The sequence below is a fragment of the Adiantum capillus-veneris genome, chromosome 4 (genome assembly GCF_014529385.1).
Source record: "Adiantum capillus-veneris isolate H3 chromosome 4, ASM1452938v2, whole genome shotgun sequence".
NCBI classification, from domain to species: Eukaryota; Viridiplantae; Streptophyta; class Polypodiopsida; order Polypodiales; family Pteridaceae; genus Adiantum; species Adiantum capillus-veneris.
The window spans coordinates 3889189-3912989 of record NC_140934.1 but is presented as its reverse complement, the minus strand read 5'-3'; the positions used below and the strand labels follow the sequence as shown (position 1 = coordinate 3912989).

The 23801-nt window shown below is 40.4% G+C and overlaps 1 protein-coding gene and 1 pseudogene across 1 annotated transcript in view; one reads left to right on the top strand and one right to left on the bottom strand.

The window, feature by feature from the left end:
- LOC147458638 (MADS-box transcription factor 6-like) overlaps positions 1-13851 on the top strand; it is a 41551-nt gene extending 27700 nt beyond the window's left edge. The window contains exons 10-12 of the mRNA XM_086510100.1: positions 8743-8802; positions 13175-13234; positions 13676-13851. Of these exons, the coding sequence (XP_086366226.1) occupies positions 8743-8802; positions 13175-13234; positions 13676-13820 (265 nt within the window). The 3' untranslated portion in view covers positions 13821-13851. The remainder of the gene's footprint in view (positions 1-8742; positions 8803-13174; positions 13235-13675) is intronic.
- LOC147458639 (mitochondrial adenine nucleotide transporter ADNT1 pseudogene) lies at positions 632-3137 on the bottom strand (annotated as a pseudogene).
- Positions 13852-23801: the final 9950 nt, after the last annotated feature.

The following is a 23801-nucleotide window of genomic DNA, read 5'->3' as shown; positions in this document are numbered from 1 at the left end:
AATGGTGAAACGACCACAAATATTTGATAGAAAATCCCCTTGAACAAGGGTTTGGTAGAACGTTTCCTTTGATGGTTTAGAACAATTGGAACCCATACAATGGCATGTTGATATTTCTCTTCTTGGAACTAGTTTCCCTCGGATATTGAAAGCTCATTTTTACCACCATTGATCCTTGTTGGGAATAGTGGAACCATGATTACAATGGATATGAATCTCCTGGTCCTACCTCCCTACACGTAGGACCACAAGACTTACACTAAATGAGTAAGATTATTTCCACTCGAACAAATCTCATGAAAAAGGAGAGTCTAGGAGCTTGAGCTTCTCTTCACTTCTTCTTCTTGTCCTGTCTTTGCTCTACCTCAAGTTATTGTGGGTTGATGTACGATAAGATACTATGCATTTTAAGTTATTCTAGAGAAAACGGTGGAAACTTGAAAGTAATTCTATTATTGCAATGAGTCTATTCTTTTGAGAAAATCCACATCATGGTATATATCAAAGTTTGGATCACACCATCATAGGTAGCCTTCTATCGGGGGGGCGGTTGGGGGGGGGGGGGGGGGGGGGGGGGAGTTAGTGGTGTTGCCAAAGGTGATGGCGACAAACGTGTCAAGGGAGGTGGTAATGGTGGGGGATTATAAAGAGTGCTTTGATAGAAGAGCATGCAAGGTTGATAAAGCTATGAACAATTTTCTTATGAAAACTTTATCCACATGCTAGTTCTCTTTCATCTACCCATATCGATAGATACCTAGGTGTAGTGTAATTCCGTCTACAAATTTTGAGGTTTATCTTTAAAATTCAAAGTAGAAGGTGAATAAACCTACAAACTTTAGAGAAATTTAGAGTAAAAACCTTCTCTTAAATTTTCCATGTTTATATGAGCACATCGCAAAGCTCCTAGACTGCTTGGGGTTCCTAGTCTACTGAGTTGTCCGTCATGTCTCGACCCAGATTACTGACTCAATGTCTAATGTCCCTATGCTGAATACACTTCTGAGAGCCACGGTGTATGATTGTCATTGTAGTCCTTTGAAATGCTTTTTCTAATGTGGCTTAGCCCTCCATTTTTGTTTGTACTTATCTACTGTTTGGGAGTTGTATGTCCATCAATGCCTCATAACAATTTAAATGGATGGTAGTCTAGCATTGCATCTATCCTCTTGCAGAATGATGTGACCCAGGCCTTGGTCCTTAGCACCCCATAAGGTAACCCCCTCCAACGGGTAACTCGGAGGTTGATTGTACTACAACAAACAACATTGTGCCACATTCATACAATTGTGCTGGCTAGGAAAGGTGAATCTTAGGGTCCTTAGTCATTGACAAATTTGGTTTTGAAGAAGTTGGGCAAGGAAACTCACAGTTGATGAGGCAAGAAGGTCCTCAAGTTCAATTGTCGTCAATTTCAACAACTATATAGTATAAACAAAACCCATCAAAATATAAGAGACACGGACTCTTTGACATACGGGCAGGGACGAGTACTACTAAAAAAAAACTTTGTTCTAAAAACTTGGCAACCTCTCTATGAGAATTTTAGTGGTAAACTGACTAAATTTGAAGGTTTTTACATCAAATGACGCTAAATTTCTCTAAATTTTGTAGGTTTTCTCACTTTCAAATTTAAAATTTAGAAGTAAATCTCAGATTTTGTAGGTCGGATTACATACAACCTAGGTTTTGTTTTTCAACCCCTCCCCCTCTCCTCTCTTTCCTCGCTCTCTCTCAATCTCTTTAAAAGAAAGGTCTCTAAAAGAGCTCGTGTTGGCGTGGACTTTTTTATATAGAGAGATTGAGTGAGAGAGAGAGAGAGAGAGAGAGAGAGAGAGAGAGAGAGAGAGAGAGAGAGAGAGAGAGAGAGAGAGAGAGAGAGAGAGAGAGAGAGGAGGGGATCGTATATGGACGAGGGAAGGTTGGAAGGGAAGAGATTGAGGAGACGGAGATTGTGCATGCTGTAGGATCAACATATCTGTGCTGATGTGCATCACGCAACCTTGTACTCTGTCACAATGAGAGCTTCAACATGTTGACGTAGCCCGACCTAATCTCTTGTCGCACCATCGTTTTGGGTGTTGCGGCTTGAGTAGGTTTTTCCCAACCCAATTAAGCATCCAGTGTGAAGAATCGTGGTGGTTGTTGGACTAAGTGAGGCAGGGGAGGGAGAGCACGTGCTCCTGTGAGGCAAGAGTTCAGAACTTCTATTGGGAACAGGTAGAGGCCGCAAAAGGAGACCTACAAAGAGGTGCCGCTACTAAATCGCACTCCTCTCTCTCTCTCTCTCTCTCTCTATCTCTCTTTTGTTTTGATATGAAAGCACAAGACTAGCGCACACGGGGACTTATCATTTAAATTTCCCTTTATTTAAAAAAATAGAGACTCTTACAAATCAGTACTACGACCGATGTGATTTCAAATCGTTTGTCCATTTACAATCTCTTCTACCTTATTGCTGTTGCAAATTGCAGATTCACTTAATTTGGTATTTGAAATTCGACTCCAAGAAGATCCTTCATCACCTCGTATGTCACAAACGCCAAAGCAATAGAAGGAACAACCTTGACAGAATTGGGAATCAGGCCTTTGTCCAAGGCTTCAAAGCCTTCATTGCGAGTAGTCTTTCGAAAAGCATCAATCACCTCAGTGTATTGAACCGGTGCTTCCATATGACCATCCGCAGTGATGACAGAGGAGGAATCCTTCCATCCAACCATCTGCATCCTCCTCCGTACCACATCAAGTGGATATGCCATGGTCTAGCCCACTGTATCTGCAGCTGCTCCACATACAAGTTTTGTAAGGATGCTCAAATCAGCCGTTTCTTATGGCCTACTTGCTATATTCCTCTTCACCAGCCAGTCTTTGAGTGATTCATATACCGCAAAATTCAGACCCTCGTACGGGATCACACCAATAACAGATGACAACGAGCCTTTGTAGACAGCTAATGGTCCTTCCTCTTTCAATATTATCGTTGACACTGCATGGAACATTCCTTGATAGCGCATTGGTGAATCCTCTGTTTGCATTGTAAGCCTACCCGAACCATGTCGATAGGACACACAACAGACATTGCAATAATTCCGGCACATGCACCAGCTCCGAGTCTTAGTAATGGTTGCCGATGATTTAGGGCACAACAGAGCTCTCTCTCTCTCTCTCTCTCTCTCTCTCTCTCTCTCTCTCTCTCTCTCTCTCTCTCTCTGGCTGGGGTTCAGACGAGGGTCGCGGCAGCCCTCTCTCTCTCTCTCTCTCTCTCTCTCTCTCTCTCAGTAAAAACGAGACTCTCTGAAAGAGCGCGTGCTGGCGCGCGCTCTTTCAGAGAGTCTCTTTTTGACTAAGAGAGAGAGGAGAGAAGGATTGCACCTCTAGTAGAAAAAAACAACAGTGATAGCGTCGTCTTTGACAGCTTCAAGTACCTTCTCGTTTGTGGCTGCACTGGCTCATGCTCTTCACACAGAGCCTCACCGTGCCATCGCGCGTGCAATTCCTTTTCCATTGCGGCTTTGCGTGCCCCTCCCGTCGAAAAGCTTGCCGAGAAGCCCGGACCGCCTCATGGATCCAAGGTAAAGATTTTGAGGCCTCAATCCTATTGGTTCAATGGAGTGGGAATGGTTGTTGCTGTGGATCAGGCTCCAGGAGTTCGATATCCCGTGGTTGAACAATTTGAGAAAGTGAACTATTCCGTGTACGTTGTCTATGAACAACTACGTACGCCTTGGATGAGATTTGTGCTGTGTAAGGAGTCCAAAAGCACTACCATTCCCTAATATAGATCTTCCTGTAGCTGTGACCTTCCATGTGTTGTAATTATATTCGACGCTAAGTCATGATGTCTCTTCACGAGAGAGAGAGAGAGAGAGAGAGAGAGAGAGAGAGAGAGAGAGAGAGAGAGAGAGAGAGAGAGAGAGAGAGAGAGAGAGAGAGAGAGAGAGAGAGAGAGAGAAGAGAGAGAGAGAGAGAGAGAGAGAGAGAGAGAGAGAGAGAGAGAGAGAGAGAGAGAGAGAGAGAGAGAGAGAGAGAGAGAGAGAGAGAGAGAGAGAGAGAGAGAGAGAGAGAGGAGAAGTAAGGGTTTTTCTGTTGATGTTATCAGGTTGCTAGCGATGCAGACGACAGAGGGCAAAGAAATAGAACGAGTAAACGTCAAATTAGCAGACATGAGGGAAGAAAATCTTAATATGATGATTATAATTCTCAAGTAATCAAGCCAGCGACTTCAATGCAGCTAGTTGCTTGCGCTTTTAGCAGAGTGTTGAGGGGATTAGTGGCAAACAGCTCAATAACGAGGGAAAGGTATTGGGGAATTTTGCCACTAGTGCAACTCATGGTCTGTTGAGTCGTTGGCTTCAACGAAGAATATAATGTCTAGGGTAGTTGGTTAATGTGTAGCTCGAAGGAAATGCAGTAGCATTGCAGCAGTAGAGCTTAGGATCGATCACACCGAAGCTTATGATGGTTATCCTCAAGTAATTAAGCCAACGACTTCAGTGCAACTAGCTGCTTGCTCTTTTAGCACAGTGTGTGAGGGGATTAGTGGCAGACAACTCAATGTTGACGGGAAGGCGTTGGGGAATATTGCCACTAGTACAAGTCATGGTTTGTTGAGCCGTTGGCTTCAACGCAAAATATGATGTCCGCGGTAGTTGGTTAATGTGTAGCTCCAAGGAAATGCAGCAGCATTGCAGTGGTAGAGCTTAGCATCGATCACACAAAAGCTTATGATGGTTGTCCTCAAGTAATTAATCCAATGACTTAAGTGCAGAATATTGCCACTAGTGCAAGTCATGGTCTGATGAGCCTTTGGCTTCAGTCACACTCCTCGTCCAACTCTGTTGATAACCTATTTGAAAATTTGATGAGGCGAGCATTTCGGAACGATCTGTAGACAAACAAAAACATCTCTCATGACCAATTCAACGCAGAATATGGTGTTTGTAAGAGTTGGTTAATGTGACGTAGCTCCAAGGAGCTAGATGTAGCAACATTGCAGCGGAAGTTTAGTAAATCATGCAGGTGCAATTAGGAAGCGAGAGCTAATTGGCGATCCAACATTGGGAAGAAGCAGGAGGCATGAGCGGCAGCTTGCACTACTATAATATGATTCCTACAGCCACCAATATTTCAGCTAATTACAAGTAGTAGTACTAGCACCAGCGTACGGCAATTGAAGAGAATAATAATTCATTGCTTATTAGATATGACGTTGATCAGTGCATTGCAAAATTGCAAAAACCTCTCTTCTAAAAGATCTTCTCGCAAACAATCGTCCTTAGAGTGTATGATAAGGCCTATGATAGAATTGAATGGGAGTTCATACTTCAAAGTCTATATGATATGGGTTTGGAGATTATTTTTCACATTCTTTTTGGGAATATCAGCTAGAATTTCAGTTAATGGTACTCTTACAGATGTTATTCCATTGCATGAATCCATAAGACAAGGATGCCCACTTTTTCCTTTGCTCTATGCTATCTCATCTGATGCCTTGGATAATTGGCTTGCAAAGATGTTATGCAGTAGGGAAAACTCACTGCCATAGACGTACTTGGCTCTATGAAGCAAATGTGCCTCCAAAAGTTTGTTCATTATACCAATGCAATTGTGAGGAATGATGTACATGCAATGGAGAATTATAGGACTTGTCTCTCTATCTTGCAAGTGGCTCGATTATTAACCATACTAAAAGTGTGGTTTGATGGGGCTTTTTGCTTTGTCTGAGCCAGTTTTCACCAGAAGACTTAAACTGCTACATTGGGGGAAAAAACATGCCCATGCTTCCTGTTGATTGGTGTTTTAGGCCGAGCCATTATCTGATAGTTTATAGTTTAGCTTCTTTTTTATTTGTCATATCCGTACAATAGGCTAGTCATCAGCATTGAAGGAGTCATGCTGTAAATATCCACTTTCTAGCAAGACAATTTCAATGATTGGAAGACCCAAACCAATTAAAATTGTGAGTGGAGGTTTGAATACTAAAATAGTTAATAGGAGTTTTGGTTATGACTTGAAAAGTACTGGTGTTCCAAGGATCCTCTATCCTCTTGACCGAAAAAGACAGAGAGTGAGAGGACCCTACGAGGAAGTGTTCACCAAATCCTTTTGTAGAAACCAACGGGAAAAAGAACATTGAATATGTTAACAAAATATTCTTGGATTTTTACCGAGTTTTACACTAAAATCCTCCAAATTTAGCCATGGCACCCTCAAAACTAACTTAGAATTTTCAATTTTGGCCCTTAAAAATACACTTAAGACCTAATTTTTAATGAAGTTTTTGCCAATGATAGTGGTATTGTTTCTCATTTTATAGAGAGAGAGAGAGAGAGAGAGAGAGAGAGAGAGAGAGAGAGAGAGAGAGAGAGAGAGAGAGAGAGAGAGAGAGAGATCTAAGCATCTTCTCTGACTTAGCATTGTTCTTTATGATGGATACCACCTATCTCGAGCAGACACAAGCTGAAAACAGACTAAATTTGATGCAAACAAATTAGTATGCAAAGTTACTGCAGTGACCTTGCCTCTTGTTGAAACTATCGTTCTAGATTTGAAGAAGGCTCTAGTACCACCTTCTGTTGATGATACAATTTACTATATTGCGTACAAACACTTGCTCAGGTTCGTCTTTGCTCGGAAAAGCTCGCTTGGTGCGTGGTAAGACTCCCTCTGCATCAAGGCGTTTTTTTTCCGACTTGGTAAGCCTAATGCATTCTTTTTCTTTCCTAATCCAAAAGCTGAGTTTTTGCGCACAAGAAAAAAGTTGTGCTTAAAATCTTGTCCTATATTAAAAGTTAATCTTGAGACTGTCTCGAGTCACCACCTCTATTGTGGTCGCAAGTCGACGAGGAAGGTAAGATCTCTCTCTCTCTCTCTCTCTCTCTCTCTCTCTCTCTCTCTCTCTCTCTCTCTCTCGTGTGTGTGGACTGTTCTTCAAAAACTGAGCCGAAGGATCAGCTTGGGCCTTTGCTAGCCAAGGGACTCCGCATCCACTTGAGCACGTGTCAACCATGCTTTGACATCCACCTCTGTTGGGAAGGCCATCTTCTCTTTAGAGTCTAGATGATCTGGGCTCTCGTTTTTGACACCCTCTCAACTCCTCTTCTCGCGTCTTGTGACCTCTCTTTAGAACTTCACCCTATCCTTTGACTCCTCTGATTCTTCATCTCTCATTCTAGCATCCTGTTCTTGATTTTCAATCTTAGCTAACTACACCCACGAGTAGTGGCTTTCTGGTCTTTGTTGTGCTTGGATATATCCAATGACAACAATGGATAGCTAGTACACCATGTATTGCGATTCTAGCATAACATGACATGAGCTAGTATAATACATTGCAAGGGCTGATTCCTGTGACCATGGCAAACTACAGTGTATTGTAGCACCTGCAGGATCTTTGTGAGGTTGATTACTTTGCCGTTGTCATGTCTAATTGGCCTAGTTGTTCCCAGCGCAGTACACTATGGTATCTCCAAGTCATGGACCTTCACATCAATGTGTTAAATTAACCTTAAATATCCTTGAACATGTATCGGTGTCCTGATGCCAACGTATTTGAGAGCTGTGCACATGTTTCCCAAAGTTGAACTATTTGTTCCTTTTGACCATCTTCCTCTTTCTTCAGAGTCTCTGCTGAAAGTTACTACCGAGAAATCATGCAAATAGCATCACTGATGTGAGAATTGAGGACACAATGGTACAATATTGATGCATACTAGACAAAGTGTTCTACATATCACAAGATTTTGTCACTGATGTAGGGTGCCAATTGATGTCTCCTTTTGAAGCGTGAGTATCGATTGTGTAAAAGTTGTACGAAAATGTTTCCATGACACCTGATTCTTAACATATTAACAATAGGTAGCAGACTTATGTGAAAGATTACCTCCCCAATCCTCTTCCTCCTATGCCATGCAAGCTTTCACTAAGAACACCTTGTCTTCTAGAGTTTGGTATGAATTTTCTATCTGATATTAAAAGAAAATATAGATCATAAAGGTCTCACACCTTCATATGCTTACTTGCAGAGGACTTCTATCCAAATTCTATCATGTATACTTACATTTTGAAAGCACTAGGCATGGATATGGGCAAAATAGTTCAGCGTGATTGTTAGGCCTTTTGGAATGTGTGGTTGTAGGTTATGCTCAAGAACACAATGAGAGAGCTATCTAGTGTCTGCAACAAAGGCATGGTTGGAGTTTCTCAATGATTTAGTCTCTTGAATTATGTGCATCATCAATTTTGCCAACAAATTCAAGTACAAAAAAAACCTTGTGTTGCATGGGTAATCAATACCAATACAAGAAACTTGTTAGGTATTGAATAGAAATAGATGTATATGTCTACGTATGCATGCTTGTATACATGTGAATGCATGTATATTACATAGATGCATGCATACACATGCATGTGTATTCGTGTGTGCTTAGAACTAACCATCAATATTTAAAGTACTGAGTATTGATATGGTACTAATTGTATGGTATGGAAGACTGAACAATACTCGTTTGAAATCCGACCTTGCGACGATTTTAGGTTTGTTAATTATTTCTTTATTTGGATGATCATGTAGTAGGAACTTGACTAGGGGGTTGGGCATGCCTTCTGTTCTTAATAAATTTTCAAGAAACAATGTGCCAACTCTCCACCATACTTTTGTATGGCACTAAATCTATGCACTATTTATTCTTTTATTATTGTCGTATGAAAAGTTTAATTTGTGCTTTGTTTTTTTTTTTGTAGCTTCTTGAAGGCGACATTTTTGAGTTGCAAGGATGTTCACATGGACATGTTTCGTATGAGGTTAGTGCTCTTTCTTGACTTGTGCGTTGTTATCCTACTCATGGAGAATGGGACCACCAACTTAGACAATAGGAGGAAGCACTACTAGGAATTCTAAAGCGTTTCAACGCTCGTCACTTGATGTTTTTTGGGTCTTTGAATGACATCGATATTAGTGTCACTATTAGCATCAATATTTGCATCAAAAATTTGCTGTGATAGTGACACTAATAACGACACTCTATTAGGGTGAAAAAATGTGAGAAATTGAGAGCTTATTTTGAGGTTTTGACGACAATAAAGTCTTTCCCATCTGTCCCAATTTCCAAATCTGCTACACGAAACACTTTTACTCTCTCTCTCTCTCTCTCTCTCTCTCTCTCTCTCTCGTGTACAACACATACATACACAAAAACACATACATTATGTAGATTTGCGCGCGCGCGCGCACACACACACACACATTCCTAATTTCAAGTTCGATCTGGAAAATTAATAGTAGATTGGAGTGTTCAATAAAGGTTTTTATATATACAGGTAGGTTTAATTTTTCTTAAAGTTTATGATGATGATTGTTTCAAACTAAATTGTAATTAGTTTATGATTGGTTTCAATTTATTGTTTATGATTAGTTAAGGTTTTAAGTTAGTTTGCGTTTGTTTATGAGTAATATACGGTTTATGAATGTTTGTAGTATACGGTTTATGAATGTTTGTTTATGAGTAATATACGGTTTATGAATAATTAAGGTTAATATATAGTTTGGTTAGTTTATGAGTACTATATGGTTTATGAATAATATAGTTTATGGTTAGTTTTAATTTATAATGTTATGATCCGGGAGATTCACTATGTAGGGCCGTATGATATCATGTAAGGAAGGGGGATTTTGCATAGGGTCTCCATAAGTGTATACAATATGGATAACCTCTACTTATTTTTCAATATTTATCGTATGTATGGGGGGGGTGTGAGAAAATGTTACTTATTTTGAAAGCTTTAAATCCCTTGTGGGAATCCTACTGAGTAGGAGGCATACTTACTTGGTAAACATTCGAAATTATTTTCAATATAGAAAGGAAACTCCGGCAAATTTTTGAAAGAAAACCGTAAGTCCAATGTGGGAATCCTACCAAGTAGGAGGCATACTCACTTGATAAGCTTTTGAAATTATTGACAATACACAAAACAAACTTTGGTGAATTTTTTTAAAATGACACAATGATAGAGAGATTTAAAACCCAACCCACACATCTACACACACACACGAAGAGGATTATATGAACTATAAAAACGTCGTAGAAAGGGGGGATATATGGCTTATCATTTGTAAATAAGGGGTTAAGATAGTGTTACAAAGTGTGTAGATAGAGAGAGTTTTTTATGTATATGTGAACTTTGCACGTAGGTAACATCCTTTTAGAAGTATAAATGAATTTTGGGCACATGATTTATGATTACTTTAAGTTGTTTTATGGTTAGTTTGCACTTGCGTTTTTGCATTGTAGTTTTAAAATTTAGACAATGTTTATGTTTAAGTTTATGTTTTAAAGTTTAAATTTTGGTTTTCAAACAAACTTTACAATGTGTCGGTATGTGTGGATGACAACAAGATATGTCTTTTTCAATCATGATGCGTTTTGTATACCAAACCATGCCTTATGAGTCAAACGATGCTCCAGAGAGAAGCAGTAAGATACATCTTATTCAATTATTATGCGTTTTATGTACTATGTTGTCTTATTCAATTATAATTCATCGAAATGTGTGGATAATAGTAGTGAGATGCTCCATAAAGGGACGTGTGTCAAAGGGCGTGTTTAGAGGGAAGCATGGTCGAAGGTAGGCTGATTTTAAAGTCACTAGTATACATTAGATAGTAGCTCTGTGGGGTTGGTCGTGCAAATGACATGCTTTGGCAGATAGCTGATGATGAGCACTTGTCTAAAGTTATGATGGTAGGCCCAAGCGTTAAAAAGAGAATGAGCATGCTCTTGGAGGCAAAGCTCAACCGATTCTACGTGCTTTACAGTCCACCGATGCAAAAGTGGCTTGCACGACTCAACGATGCAAAGCAAGAGCGAGAATTTGCATGTCTTTAAAATGGAAAAATGACCACTGATGAATTAACCTGAAGATCTTGAGAGACTTTTGTCTTTCATGAGAATAAGATGGTTCCATGATGCTATGAAATAGACCCAATAACAAGGTGAACAAGTGACAAATGGGAGTGGGAGTTTTCGCAAGGTTGTAGCCCTCGATTAAATTTCTAATCTCCGACTCTTATGCTCGTTTGGCGTGATTTTATTGGTTGAAGCTTGCTTTTATGTTTTGTTTATAATGCAAGTACGCAATAGCTTGGTCTAAAGGTCTATTTCAACATAGAGCAGGTTCACACAAAGTGATGCACATCTCATTGTGGGGTTATGGCGGCATTTGAGTAGTCTAGTCCATAACGATTGTCATATGTGAATCCGGTGGTGGTACAAATCTTGCATTTTGGAATGCTATAACAAATTTAGAGGATGGACTATATATCATTCAAAGTGGAGATATTTGATGTGCAATGGTTTAAGGTAAACATGAATGATGGTGCTTCTCTCAGTATCTAGAGGAGAGTATCTTGAGGTGGATTCAAAGAAAAAATAGAGTGATTTACAAAATATTCATCCTATCTGAGCACTGCGAACAAGTACACACTTGTAACTTAGCACAATGACTTGTGGGAATTTTATGCACATTATCTTGTGCAAATTCATTTCTCTTTTCATGCGGTTTTCTATTTTAAGTCATTGTACCTAAGGTGGTGGTATACCATCGAGATAAGCCCACAAAATGCAATAGATTATGAGAGCTCTTTGAGGGCTATAATCTCTTAGCTCTAGAAAACATAGAGAGAGTTGCAAAAAAAAAACGAAGTGAAAAATGCAAAGGAAGCTATGAACATAGAGGAGACTCCACTCAAAGTGGTAAACATGCAAGAAAATGTAGATGACATCCTAGACGATCGTGAAAAGGTCTCTCTAGGGAGAGAACTCTTTGTAGGTATAGGGATTTGCACAGAATTATGCCAAAATGAAAGGGAGGCTACTTAAAAAGTGTCAACACATTGTATTTCAACATATTTGCAGCTAGCTAAACGTGCTTACTGCAACAAAAGTATATAACTTTTCTCTTTGGCAAGTTATATTTTGAGTAATAAGTTTGAAAGATTGATGCAATTAAACGTTGTGATGGTATTTTAAAGATTGTGCAAAGTTGTTTTGAACTTAAGTCTATTTACTGATTTTGCAGGTTATGCCCTTTTTTTGTGACTTTTTTTTTCATTCGTTTTCTTGTGCGTTTTCTTTTTTGTACACTTATATATGGCGAGTGAGTGGGATGGGGACTTTCAATCATTCTTAGAACTTTTGACACTCAAACCAAAGGAAATGGTATGAGTTCTATCACCCATCCCCATCTCAGGGCACAAGCTTGTAACACCACCTATCCCCTTGATGCTTCACATTCTTGGAGTAATTTGAATCTTAAATTTTTATTTGACGCCTACGTGAGTTCTCTCGGCTACGACACTCTAGCGGTGGTGGAGACAGATGTTGTGAAGGTGGTGGCACCAATGGTTTCACTTTGTTTCAGAGCCATTGAGCACCTTTTTTCCCATCTTTTACCACTCACACCTATCATAGATTTATCATTCACTCCAAGTTTTTCATGACATTCATACACTTCTTGCTTCACATTGTAAGACACTCTACTTCACACCACATCATACATCACTTGACACCATTTGCTTCAGAGCATACGATACCTCTGGCTTCACATTGGAAGATACGAGTGATGAAAGCCCTATGCTTACTCCTCGCTTTCACCATGGTCAACAGTAGGAGCTTCCTTATACAATAGATTTGTCCATTGCTGATATCTACTTGGGTGAGAGAGAACCAAGTCATTTCAGCTGTGCCCTAGCGTTGTCCAAAGGCCTTCCACCATCACATCATGAAGGTGCATTGAAGGACTATGTCATTGAGATCCTTTAATGTTAGTTCCCCGTGCCCAATATGAAGTACCCTCTCTCTATCAAATGGTCGAATTTGAGGAGGTGCAAGTATTGCAAGCACAAATGCTTGGGTGTTTGTGGAGCGCTCAAGAAGGGAGGAGCCAAGTTGCCTTGGCTCAACAAAGAAGATTAAAAAAAGATGCAAGAAGGAATAGTGTGACGATGCTAATCAGTGGAGCCAACAAAGAGAGGTTGCTAGGGCACAATTGGAGGCGGGGAGTTCATGAGAACTTTGAGAATGGTTATGTACGTGTTTTTGTGCTGCTTTTATAGCTAAAAATGTCACTTTGTAATTTCATGTTCTGAAAATTTTATTGTGTTTTTTGCTTTTAACAGCACTAGATCATCACTAAAAGGGACTCCACCTGTCTTGAGCGCAATTATGGCACAAATAAGGTCTCTATCCTCTGCTCCAAATGTTGAAATGTCGAACTCGATCGATAAGCTATATAGACTTTGAACACCGTCTTACATTGACATCACTTTTATGCTTTTGCATTTGGTTATGTTTTTTAGTCTTTGTTTGTTCTTTAGTTTTGATTTGTAGGACCCGCTTGAGTTGCCTCTACAATAGGAGGAGATATCGTCACTAGAGTAAAATGCTAAGGCACTTTCATATTCAAGTTTATAGCGATATGTCATCCCTCTTTGCCATTGGCAAACTTAATGTGTTGTATAATTTTAAAGCAATGAAATACAAGTTTTGTCCAAATTTCTCTTCCTATCTATGATTTTGAAGCTATGTCGATGTATTTATATGTAAAGCTTTGAGAGAAAGTCTCACTGTCTACTACGATAGATTGTCGACTCTTATCACCCCAAAACTTTCACTTGCAGGCATCGACATTTATGGCTTGTAGCATCGCTATGTACATGGCTATCAAAATTGCTATTTAGTGACTATGATAGCGACTCACACAACAAGACTGTTACCGACTGGAACATGAATGCTTTTGTATTGACACTTTTTGACACGCTTTAGTGACACCGTGGGCATTAAAATCCTAGTTCAACGAGGTTGGTATTTTATTCTTAAGTCTTAAGAGTCCCTTCTTTGTGAATCTTTCGTAAGATAAAAAATGAAGATGTAAAATTCAAGAGTTTGAATTTGAGAACTATATTTCATCAAGATTTACTAAAAAAAAGCATAGTTAGTATTGGTTATGTTTGGATCGGCAGCTCAATAAGGTGTGCATAAAGTTGTGCTCCCATGCTCTAAAGTTATAGTAAAGTTGAAGGAATTTCCCTTGTCATAGCACAAAATGAAAACTAATCCTTTTGCTCATACTTTTTCAAAAGCACAATTTTCTAGAAGAAAAAGATAAGATTATGTGTAAAGTAGATTCTATGAGAAGTTTTTCAACGTTTGCCATAGGCTACAACAAAAGCATACTTCTATTTGCATTTCCACTAGATGATGTCTTTCAAGATTCCACCCCATTTGCAAGAAATCCAAATGTTGGCAACAAAAAAAGTAATGCATCTAGCCACGTGTGTCAACCTCGTCACCTTGCCTTTCAGATAGTCTTCTGAGTCTTCTGCAGCCCTAAGCCATTGCATCCCATGTAGCTTGCTTATACTCCACACAAGCCCATATGGATTAGATAAAGGGCTGCCTTCCCTCGCTATTCTCGTTCTAGCTTCATGCGACAACTACCATCGCTTGTCTTCTGGTTTCAACTTTGTGTGCCACTTTGAAAACCTTCCCTTTTCCCCTTTAACTCAATCTTCTTGATTCCCACTAATAAACCACCTCCATTATGATACCACGCATAGAGATAGTTGCTACTGCAAACATGAACACATAGCGAAATGTGGATCTTCTACGATCTACACAACCCGCATAATCCGCATTCGTGTAACCTACAATAGATGCATCACTGTTAACACTTGCTAGTTGTACTATTTAAGTATCTTAGGATTTTCTTCACTACTTTCCAATGTTGTGTTCATGTCCATTTGGATAAGTTCCCTGTCTTGGATAGCAACCAAGCCAAGCACAGTGTGAAGTGTAGTCATCTTGACTACTGGAGAGAGAGTCTCATCGAAATCCACACCTTGCTTGAAACCGTTGGCAACTAACCTAGCCTTCTACCTAGACTCAAGATCTTTCGTTGTATACTTCTTCTTGTATACCCACTTGCAAGGTAAAGCATTTTTGCCTTTTGGTAATTCGACCAAATCCCATGTCTCATTAGCCACAATTGAATTGTATTTTGATTGCATAGCTTGATCCCACTTAACGCTATTGTCCATTTGTATAGCTTCTTTGTAGCGTGTTGGTTCTCCACTGTCAATGACCAAAATGTGGTGTATACCCAGCTCAAATCACTCAGGTCCACGTGATACTCTTACAGAGCATCTCAATACCTAATTGTTGGACTCTGTTCTCTTCAAAGCTTAAGGCTACATCTTCAAAATGAACGCGTTTGTATTCAATTTCTTTGATGGTCTTCTTGTGCATTTTTGATTCATTGAAAGTTACGTATGAGCTATAAATGACTGGTAGATTCTGGGTGCCAAATACGATAGCTCATCTCTTCATTTGTACCATAGCCCATAAATATGTTTTGTGTGACCTCGGATCTAACTTGCGACGAAGTTCGTTGAGCACATGTGCATATGCCTCATATCTAAATACACGTAAATACTCATAGCTTGGCATGTTCCCAGTCCATAATTCCTCTGGAATTTTGAAATTCAAAGGAGAACTAGGTGATCTCTTGATGATATGCAATGTTGTTAGAACATCTTTCCCCCAAAACAATGGAGTAAGCCTCGCTATAGACATCATAGAGATAACTCACGTGCGATTTATTCCTTCAGTTATCTCATTTTGTGTTGGTGTGTACGGAGCAGTAAACTGCCGACTAATGCCTCTTTGATTGCAAAAATCCTTGAACTCCGTGGAGACGTATTCTCGCCATTGTCTATGCGAAAGCTTTGAGCTTTTTTCGTGATTAGTTCTCAACCATAGCGATGAATTTCTAGAATGTTGAAAATACATCCTCCTTACGCTTAAGGAGATACACCCACACCTTTCTGGTAGAATCATCTATGAACGTGAGAAAGTAGTTTAACCCCCCTAGAGTCTTATGTGGCATTGGACCACACAAATCACTGTGCACTAAGTATAGGGGTTCGACTAGTTTCTTGTTCAATGGCGAAGATGTCAACCTAGTCTGTTTTCCGTATAGACAATACTCACACAATGGAAAGTCCGTGTAATCTAACACAGGTAAGTAGCCAAAACGTTAAAGTGTTTTTAGTCCCTTTTGCCTAATATGTCCTAGCCAGCTATGTCACAACTCAGTGCACGATAGCTCACGGCAACACAGATAGTGTTTGTTGACATTCGAAATAAACATAAAGTACAGGGATCCGTTTTTATGACCTTTCATCATGACAAGGTTGTTCTTACAGATCAGCCAAGAACGATTACCAAAATTTGTAGTCTAGTCAAGATCATCCAATTTCCTTATAGAAAGCAAGCTCTTGGTAAGCTTGGGCACATATCTGACGTTTGCAACGCAAAAGTAGTGCCATTATGTAATGGAATTAGCCTATTCAACTTGAGGATAGCGGAAATTAATGAGAATACTTTCGAGAAATAACTTTGTGAGCATAGCGGGTAGACATAATTGAAGATAGCAACATAATCATAGCAATTAGTTAACTTGGCATGAACAATACTTTTGCAAGAGAGAGAATTTAGAGAACATGACAACAGTTGAGGACCGGATTTATGTGGAGGAAGAAGAAACATTTCATAGGAGAAAGAACTAGTTCCTCACTTATCATACTCTTGTTGCTAGCATACATAATAGCATAGTAATGAAGAAGAAGAAGATGACAAGGTCAAGCATTGAAGCATGGCTCTTGGTTGGATTTGCATTCCATAGCCAAGAGTGTTGGTGTAGGCTCTCAACCTCTACTTTCTTGGAGAGGGAGCTCTTGCACTTTGCATAGCACACAATGAGAGTGATTGTGAGTGTGTGTGGGTGAGTATACCCCTCAAGTAATCCCCTAGCTAGCTTGGGTCGACCCCCCCTTGTAGCTCATGCTTGAAGCTCATTGGACCCTCCCAAGCCTAGCCAATCATGAGCAGGAGGCATTACAAGCAGTAGGGGTAGCCTTGAGACAAGTGTCCCCCTTTCCTTTTTGAGAGAGAGGGCTAGATAAATGCTAAAACAATTAGATAATTCATGTAATTTATCATTGGATCCCTTTGAAGCTTAGCCAATAGGCTTCAAGCAACACATGAAGGTAACATGGGTAGGGGCCTGACATGTGTCCTTGCTGCCTCTTCAAGTTGGGGCTTCCCTTGTGTGTGTGAGTGGGTGTTCTCTCTCTAGCCCCTAGGAAAAGGGCTCGCCCCCCCTCTTGTAGGAATGCTTTTGACTATAGGTGATCAAGCACCTTACTCACCAAGCATGACAAAGCACTTGAACTAGGGGTTGTTCCCACAAGCATCTCAGGCAAGCTTCTCAAGGCACCTCAAGTATCTTAATCATGCAGCAAGTCAAGCACCTCAAGCATGGAGCCAATCAAGCACCTCAAGCATCTTAATCAAGCACCTCAAGCATGACAAACACCTCAAGCAGGACAAGCACCTCGAGCTTGGGCCGGGTTCCCACCTCAAGCTCAGCCCTAGCTTACCTAAGGTCAAAGGACTTTTACACACATTTATTGGAGGTCTTCAATGAAGCTAACCCTAAGGTCTTATGCTCCATTGGTTAGCCTTGCTCTTTGATAGACTATCTCCCTTTTGGGCCTCTTTACCATTGGCCCCGTGTTGAGATAGATCTATAAGCACATATCTATATCTTAACACTTGTCCCGTTTATTCTCCCACATTAAGTGATCAATTTAATATGAGAAAATCATTTGGGTTGGTTAGACATTAGATTTTATGACATTACCTCTCTCTTGAAATCATAGTCGTCCTCGACTATGAGATAGAAGAGATAAAGTCTTAGTCATTAGTCAATTGTACTTAGCGGGTAAAGGATCCCTTTTTACCCTACGACATCTTTCCAAGATGGATGATTAATCCATTTGGTGCTTGGGAGACATAGCTGCCGCAAGCATGTCTGCTCTTTAGTCCATTTCATTCTCCCAAAGTAGAGTGACAAATTCTACTTGGTGTTTGAGAGATGTCGTCATCACAAACATGATTCTAAGCATGCATACTAGTTAAATTTGTGCACAATTAAAAAGAGGAGTAGTCATATAAGACAAAAACATGAGTCATTTAAAAGAAATTTGTACATTTGCTTACTCTAATGTAGCATTGTAAGCATTGACAAGGTTCTTACTATCCTTCAGTTGTACTCCTTGCATCCATTTAGCATCTTCAAAAGGATAATTTTTGAACTTAATAAGATACCGTTGGATTATCTTACCATGTCGTAGTACCTTGTCTTCATGCCGAAGGACAACTTCGGGTTGTAGCACCTCTTCTTGGTCTTCGACTTTGGGAGGGTCTTCAATAATTGGTTCAATTGGTTGCTCTCCTTTGTAGGGCTTAAGTAAGCTTACATGAAAGGCATTGTGTATAAGCCAATGGTTGGCCAACTTGAGTTGATAAGTCGTCTCATTGATAGGCTTTAAGATTTGGAAAGGACCATAGTATCTTTTTGCTAGTTTAGCATAATACTTTTGATGGCCCGTAGGATTTTTGCCCGTTGTTTGCCTTAATCGAGCCTTAGGAAACTTGAGTAAGACCCAATCATTTTCTTTACACATTAAGGCTCTTCTGTGCTTATCAGTAGCAGATTTTTGCCTTTGTTGAGAGATGGCTATAGCCTCCCTAATCTTTTGAAAAGATTCTTGTAGGTCACGGCTATACTCATCGGCGGCGAAGATCTTCCCATGTACTTTCAGTAGCAAGGGACTTTTAGGTCTTCCCTCTATGATCTCGAAAGGTGCTTTCCCCGTAGAAGTATGTACAGTATTATTGTAGGCATACTCTACTAGCGGTAAATACTTTTCCCATTGTGAGCGTTGATCTACTTCGGTAACGTAAGTTTTGAGTAGATCGAGTATCGTAAGATTGGCTATCTCACTTTGGCCATCCGTTTGTGGGTGATAGGCCGAAGAGAAATTCAATCTTGTTCCTAGATTTTCAAAGAGACCTTTCCAGAAATTACTGGTCATTCTAGGATCTCTATCTAACACGATGGATGTGGGTAATCCATGGTGCTTGAAAATATGAGATATGAAGAGAGTTGTCATTTGGTGTGCCTTAATAGTCTTTTTGATAGGAATGAAATGTGCTTGCTTGCTAAACCTGTCGACTATTGTCCATATTCCTGTATTCCCATGGATAGACTTGGGCAATCCAAAGATGAAATCCATGGATATACTCTCCCATGGTGAATTTGGAATAGGCAATGGCTGGAGTAATCCAGGTTGCTTCCCTCTATCATACTTGGTCTTTTGGCATACGACACATTTTGAAACATACTCTTGTATGTCCACTTTCATGGTAGGCCAATAGAAATACGTCTCTACTCCTCAGAGAGTAGGTTGAATACCTCTATGCCCTGCATATGGAGGAGCATGGGATTCATACATAACCTTCTCACGAAGGGAATGAGTAACACATAGCCTATTGCCGTGGAGAAGATAACCATCCTGCAAGGTGAATGGTTCCTCTTTCTTCCCCAAAGCAAGGGCTGACATTATGTCTCTAAAGTCAGGGTCAGTAGCATACTCATCTATCATAGAGGATAGATCATTGTGAGTAGCTATAGACACCGCATTAACCTTTGGTCGTCCTGAAAGTGCATCAGCAACTTGATTGTGCTTACCAGCTATGTGAGCAATATGGAAATTAAATTGCGAAAGAAAATTTGCCCACCTCATTTGTTTGTCGGAAAGCTTGGTTTGCGTCATGAAATACTTGAGACTTTGGTGGTCGGTTCGTAGGATAAATGGAGTCCCCAATAGGTAGTGCTTCCATGTGTCCAGGGCATGTAGAACAGCCAAAAGCTCTTTCTCATAAATGCCCAAGACTCGTTCATCACCATTGAGCCTTCGGCTCTCATATGCTATGGCATGTCCTTCTTGAAGCAAAACCTCTCCAAGGCAATCACCACAAGCATCACATTGGACCTCAAATGGCTTTGAGAGATTTGGAAGTACGAGGACTGGTTGGGAAATAAGCTTCTCTTTGAGTTTTTCAAAAGCATTTTGCTCCTTAGCAGTCCATACAAACTTAACGTTTTTCTTAGTTAAGTCGTGTAGTGGTCTTGCTACTTGAGAGAATTTTGCTATGAAGCGTCTATAGTATGCACACATACCAATAAAGCTTTTTAGCTCAGGTAGATTTCTTGGGTTAGGCCATGCTTTTATTACCTCTAACTTTGATGGATCCATTTGGATACCATCTTTAGAGATAATATGACCTAAGTATTGAATCTCTTGAAGGAAGAATTCACTTTTCTTTTGGTTGAGATAAAGCTTGTTCTCCCTCAATGCTTGAGAAATCACTTGGAGATGCTGCTTATGTTCCTCCAAAGACTTGGAGTAGATGATGATATCGTCAAAGAACACTCCAGCGAATTTTCGATATGGTCTAAAAATTTTCTCCATCAAACGACTGAACGTAGCTGGTGCATTAGTCAAGCCAAAAGGCATGACTAGATATTCATAAAGACCAAACGTTGTGCGAAACGCGGTCTTTAAGATATCTTCATCCACTATCCTTATTTGATGATAGCCACTCTTAAGGTCAATCCTACTGAAGTAGGTAGAGCCTTGTAGCTTATCAAACAGATCTTCTACCCGAGGTACGGGAAATCTGTTTTTGATAGTGATATGGTTTAGTGTTCGATAGTCCACACACATACGGTATGTACCATCTTTCTTTTGCACTAAAAGGACTGGAGAACAAAAGGGAGAGGAACTAGGCCTCACCATCCCTTTGTCTACCAGCTCTTGTACTTGCCTCATGATCTCCTCTTGTTGAGCTTGTGAGACTCGATAAGGAGGCTTGTTAGGTGGTGAGCTTCCAGGAAGGAGCTCAATACGATGGTCATCATCCCCTCGTTTTGGAGGTAAGTCCATAGGGATATCATCGATGAACACATCTCGGAATCCTTTTAGAAAATTAGACAAGTCTAACTCTTCTTGATTCCTATCATTTACATTTGATGAAACATTAGTATCTTTTGGAGACTCTTTGACAAAAATCATGTACGCAGAAACTGAGCTCTTCATTGACTTATTAAAAGAAAGAGGATTTACAAGTGGAATAGTGCGACCACGCTCACTAGCATCTATATAAATGTTCTTTCCCCTGTAAGTGACGTATATTCTCCTTTCAGGGAACTTCATGTGGGCAGCCATGCGATCAAACCATGGTGCCCCTAGGATAACATCCTGATGTTGGAGAGGAGAGATGAAGAAGTCTTCTTTGTCGACATAGCTTTGGACATGAAGCCTCAACTTCCCAATCAAGGGAGTAACGGAGGCTTGTTGTCCCTTGAAAGCTGCATCAGCGACTACTATATCTCCCATCTCAAAACCTTGAATGCCCAACTCTATTGATATAAAGTTAAGAGTAGAGCCAGGGTCAAACAAGATGAAGGCATCATGCTCTCTTACCTTTCCCCAAGCATAGGAGAGTGATGATCCTTTGCAATGAGCATCCTCTTTTGGAGCTTCGATGGTGGAAGCTCTAGGAGTCTCATTGCGAGTATTCTTCTTGGGGCAAGAACGATAGCCATGTCCTTGCTCCACACACTTGAAACACTTATGGTCGTTGCGAAAAGCTTCAAGCTCTTCAGGAGAGTTTGTTTTTACCTTTGTAAACTCCCTTCTCCTTGGTCCGATTGTTGTTGTTGTTGTTGTTGTTGGAAGTTCCTTGGGAGTTATTTTGAGCATTGGATTTCCCCTTTGCATCAATTTTATCCTTGTTTTCCATGGGCTTGACATTACGTCTAGCCCCTTGATGGAAATTGATGCGTTAAGCAACCATGGTGTGGTGGATTACTTCGGTAATAGTACCGTTGAGAGTTGATGTATTCGGCCATCTCTTCACGTAATCCCGCACAGAATTGCTGTCTTTGCTCGGCAAAGTCTATCTTTTGAAAGACAGTAGCTTTGAGATGTAAATCCCAAAACTTGTCTACATACTTGTTGATAGACTCATGAGAGAGAAGCTTCAAGCCGCGCCATTCGGTAAGAACTTTATCTTTAGTATCTCTTGGCAGAAATTGCTTCATGATGGAAACTCGTAGAGTTTTCCATGTCTTTGGGGCTTCTCCATTGCCACGAAGGCTAGCCCACCATTGACGAGCTGATTTTTGGAAGTGCATAGCTACATGACGTAGCTTGGAGGACTTTGTGAAGCCCTCGTCCCCAAAGGCCGCGTCAAATTGCTGGATGAAGGCCAAGACTTTGTCGGTAGCACCAAAGGTGCCATCGTAGGTGAGAAAAGAGATACTCTTTCCTCCCTCCTTGAACTTCTTTAGCTTTTGTGACCTTCGCCATGCAAGAAATGAGTTGCGATGTCCTCCCCTCTTGTATTCTCTAGGAGAATAGCCATAACTTTCATCGGAAGAGGACGAAGGTGAAGAAGAAGGAGAAGAGGGTGACCTCTTCCTAGCCCTTTTCTTCCTTTGTTTCCTCTCTTGCCTTTCAGAGTGATGAGGAGAAGGACTATGGGTTGCTCTTTTCCTCTTGGGAGGAGTAGGCGATCGTCTAGACCGCCTTCTTCGTGGAGCCACATCTTCAGAAGAACTTAGACTTTCATTGCTTTCTTTCTCTTTGGATTCCTCCTCTCGAATGGGAGAGAGTCTTCTTTTGGGGGTCTCTTCAAGAGGCCTCCTAAGCTCTCTCTCCTCTTGGAGAGGAAGGGAAATTCCATAGGCACGAAGTTGTTGAGTAACTTCGGCTTGCAAGGTAGGGTTGCCCATAGCTTGTTGCAACCTAGTCACAAGATAATTCACAAACATGGGAGCATCATCATTAGCACCTTCATGTGCAAAATCAAAGCTATCAATGTTCATTCTACTCTCTTGATTATTGTCAGCCATGTTAACAAAATTTTATGTATGTACTTAGTGTATGCTTTGGCAATTAAAAACCTTAGTTGCCACTCGTCTTAGCCTTTGAAAATTGGCTCTTAAGTATCTACACCCACGGCTCAAAGTGGTTAATTATAGAGAGTAGAGGAGTAGGTCTAACATAGCAGAGTTGCCAAGGGCTAGCTCCTTTAGGACTTCTTATGGCTCAATAATGGTAAAGCCGTAGGCAAGTCTAAAAAGACTCCATTATTAAGTCCAAAGGTCCCGCGGTGTTCACCATCCCCCACATAGTGGGCTTAACAAAACCGATATTAGATCTCAGTTCCACTTACCCTATTATAATTAACAACATCAACCATTTATAGGCTACTTAAGGACCTCTCTTCTTAAGCAAGAAAAGAGAAACCAAATGCTTTGATACCAATGTAATGGAATTAGCCTATGCAACTTGAGGATAGCGGAAATTAATGAGAATACTTTCGAGAAATAACTTTGTGAGCATAGCGGGTAGACATAATTGAAGATAGCAACATAATCATAGCAATTAGTTAACTTGGCATGAACAATACTTTTGCAAGAGAGAGAATTTAGAGAACATGACAACAGTTGAGGACCGGATTTATGTGGAGCCGGTCCCTCCTCCAATAGGAATTTGTATTGTGATTTCTCCCATTAAGAGAGACTTGTTACAATATGTTCTTTGTGTTCCTTGTGACCTAGGTGATGCAATGAAGATGGAAAGCTTCATGCATCACAATCATAGCATAACATGAACTTGAAGAAAGCTTTAATTGTCCCAAGCCTCAGTCCCAAGACCTCAAACACCTTCGAAGGTGGAGAGAGCTAGCAGGGAATGAGGGTAGGGAAGAGGAAGAAGAAACATTTCATAGGAGAAAGAACTAGTTCCTCACTTATCATACTCTTGT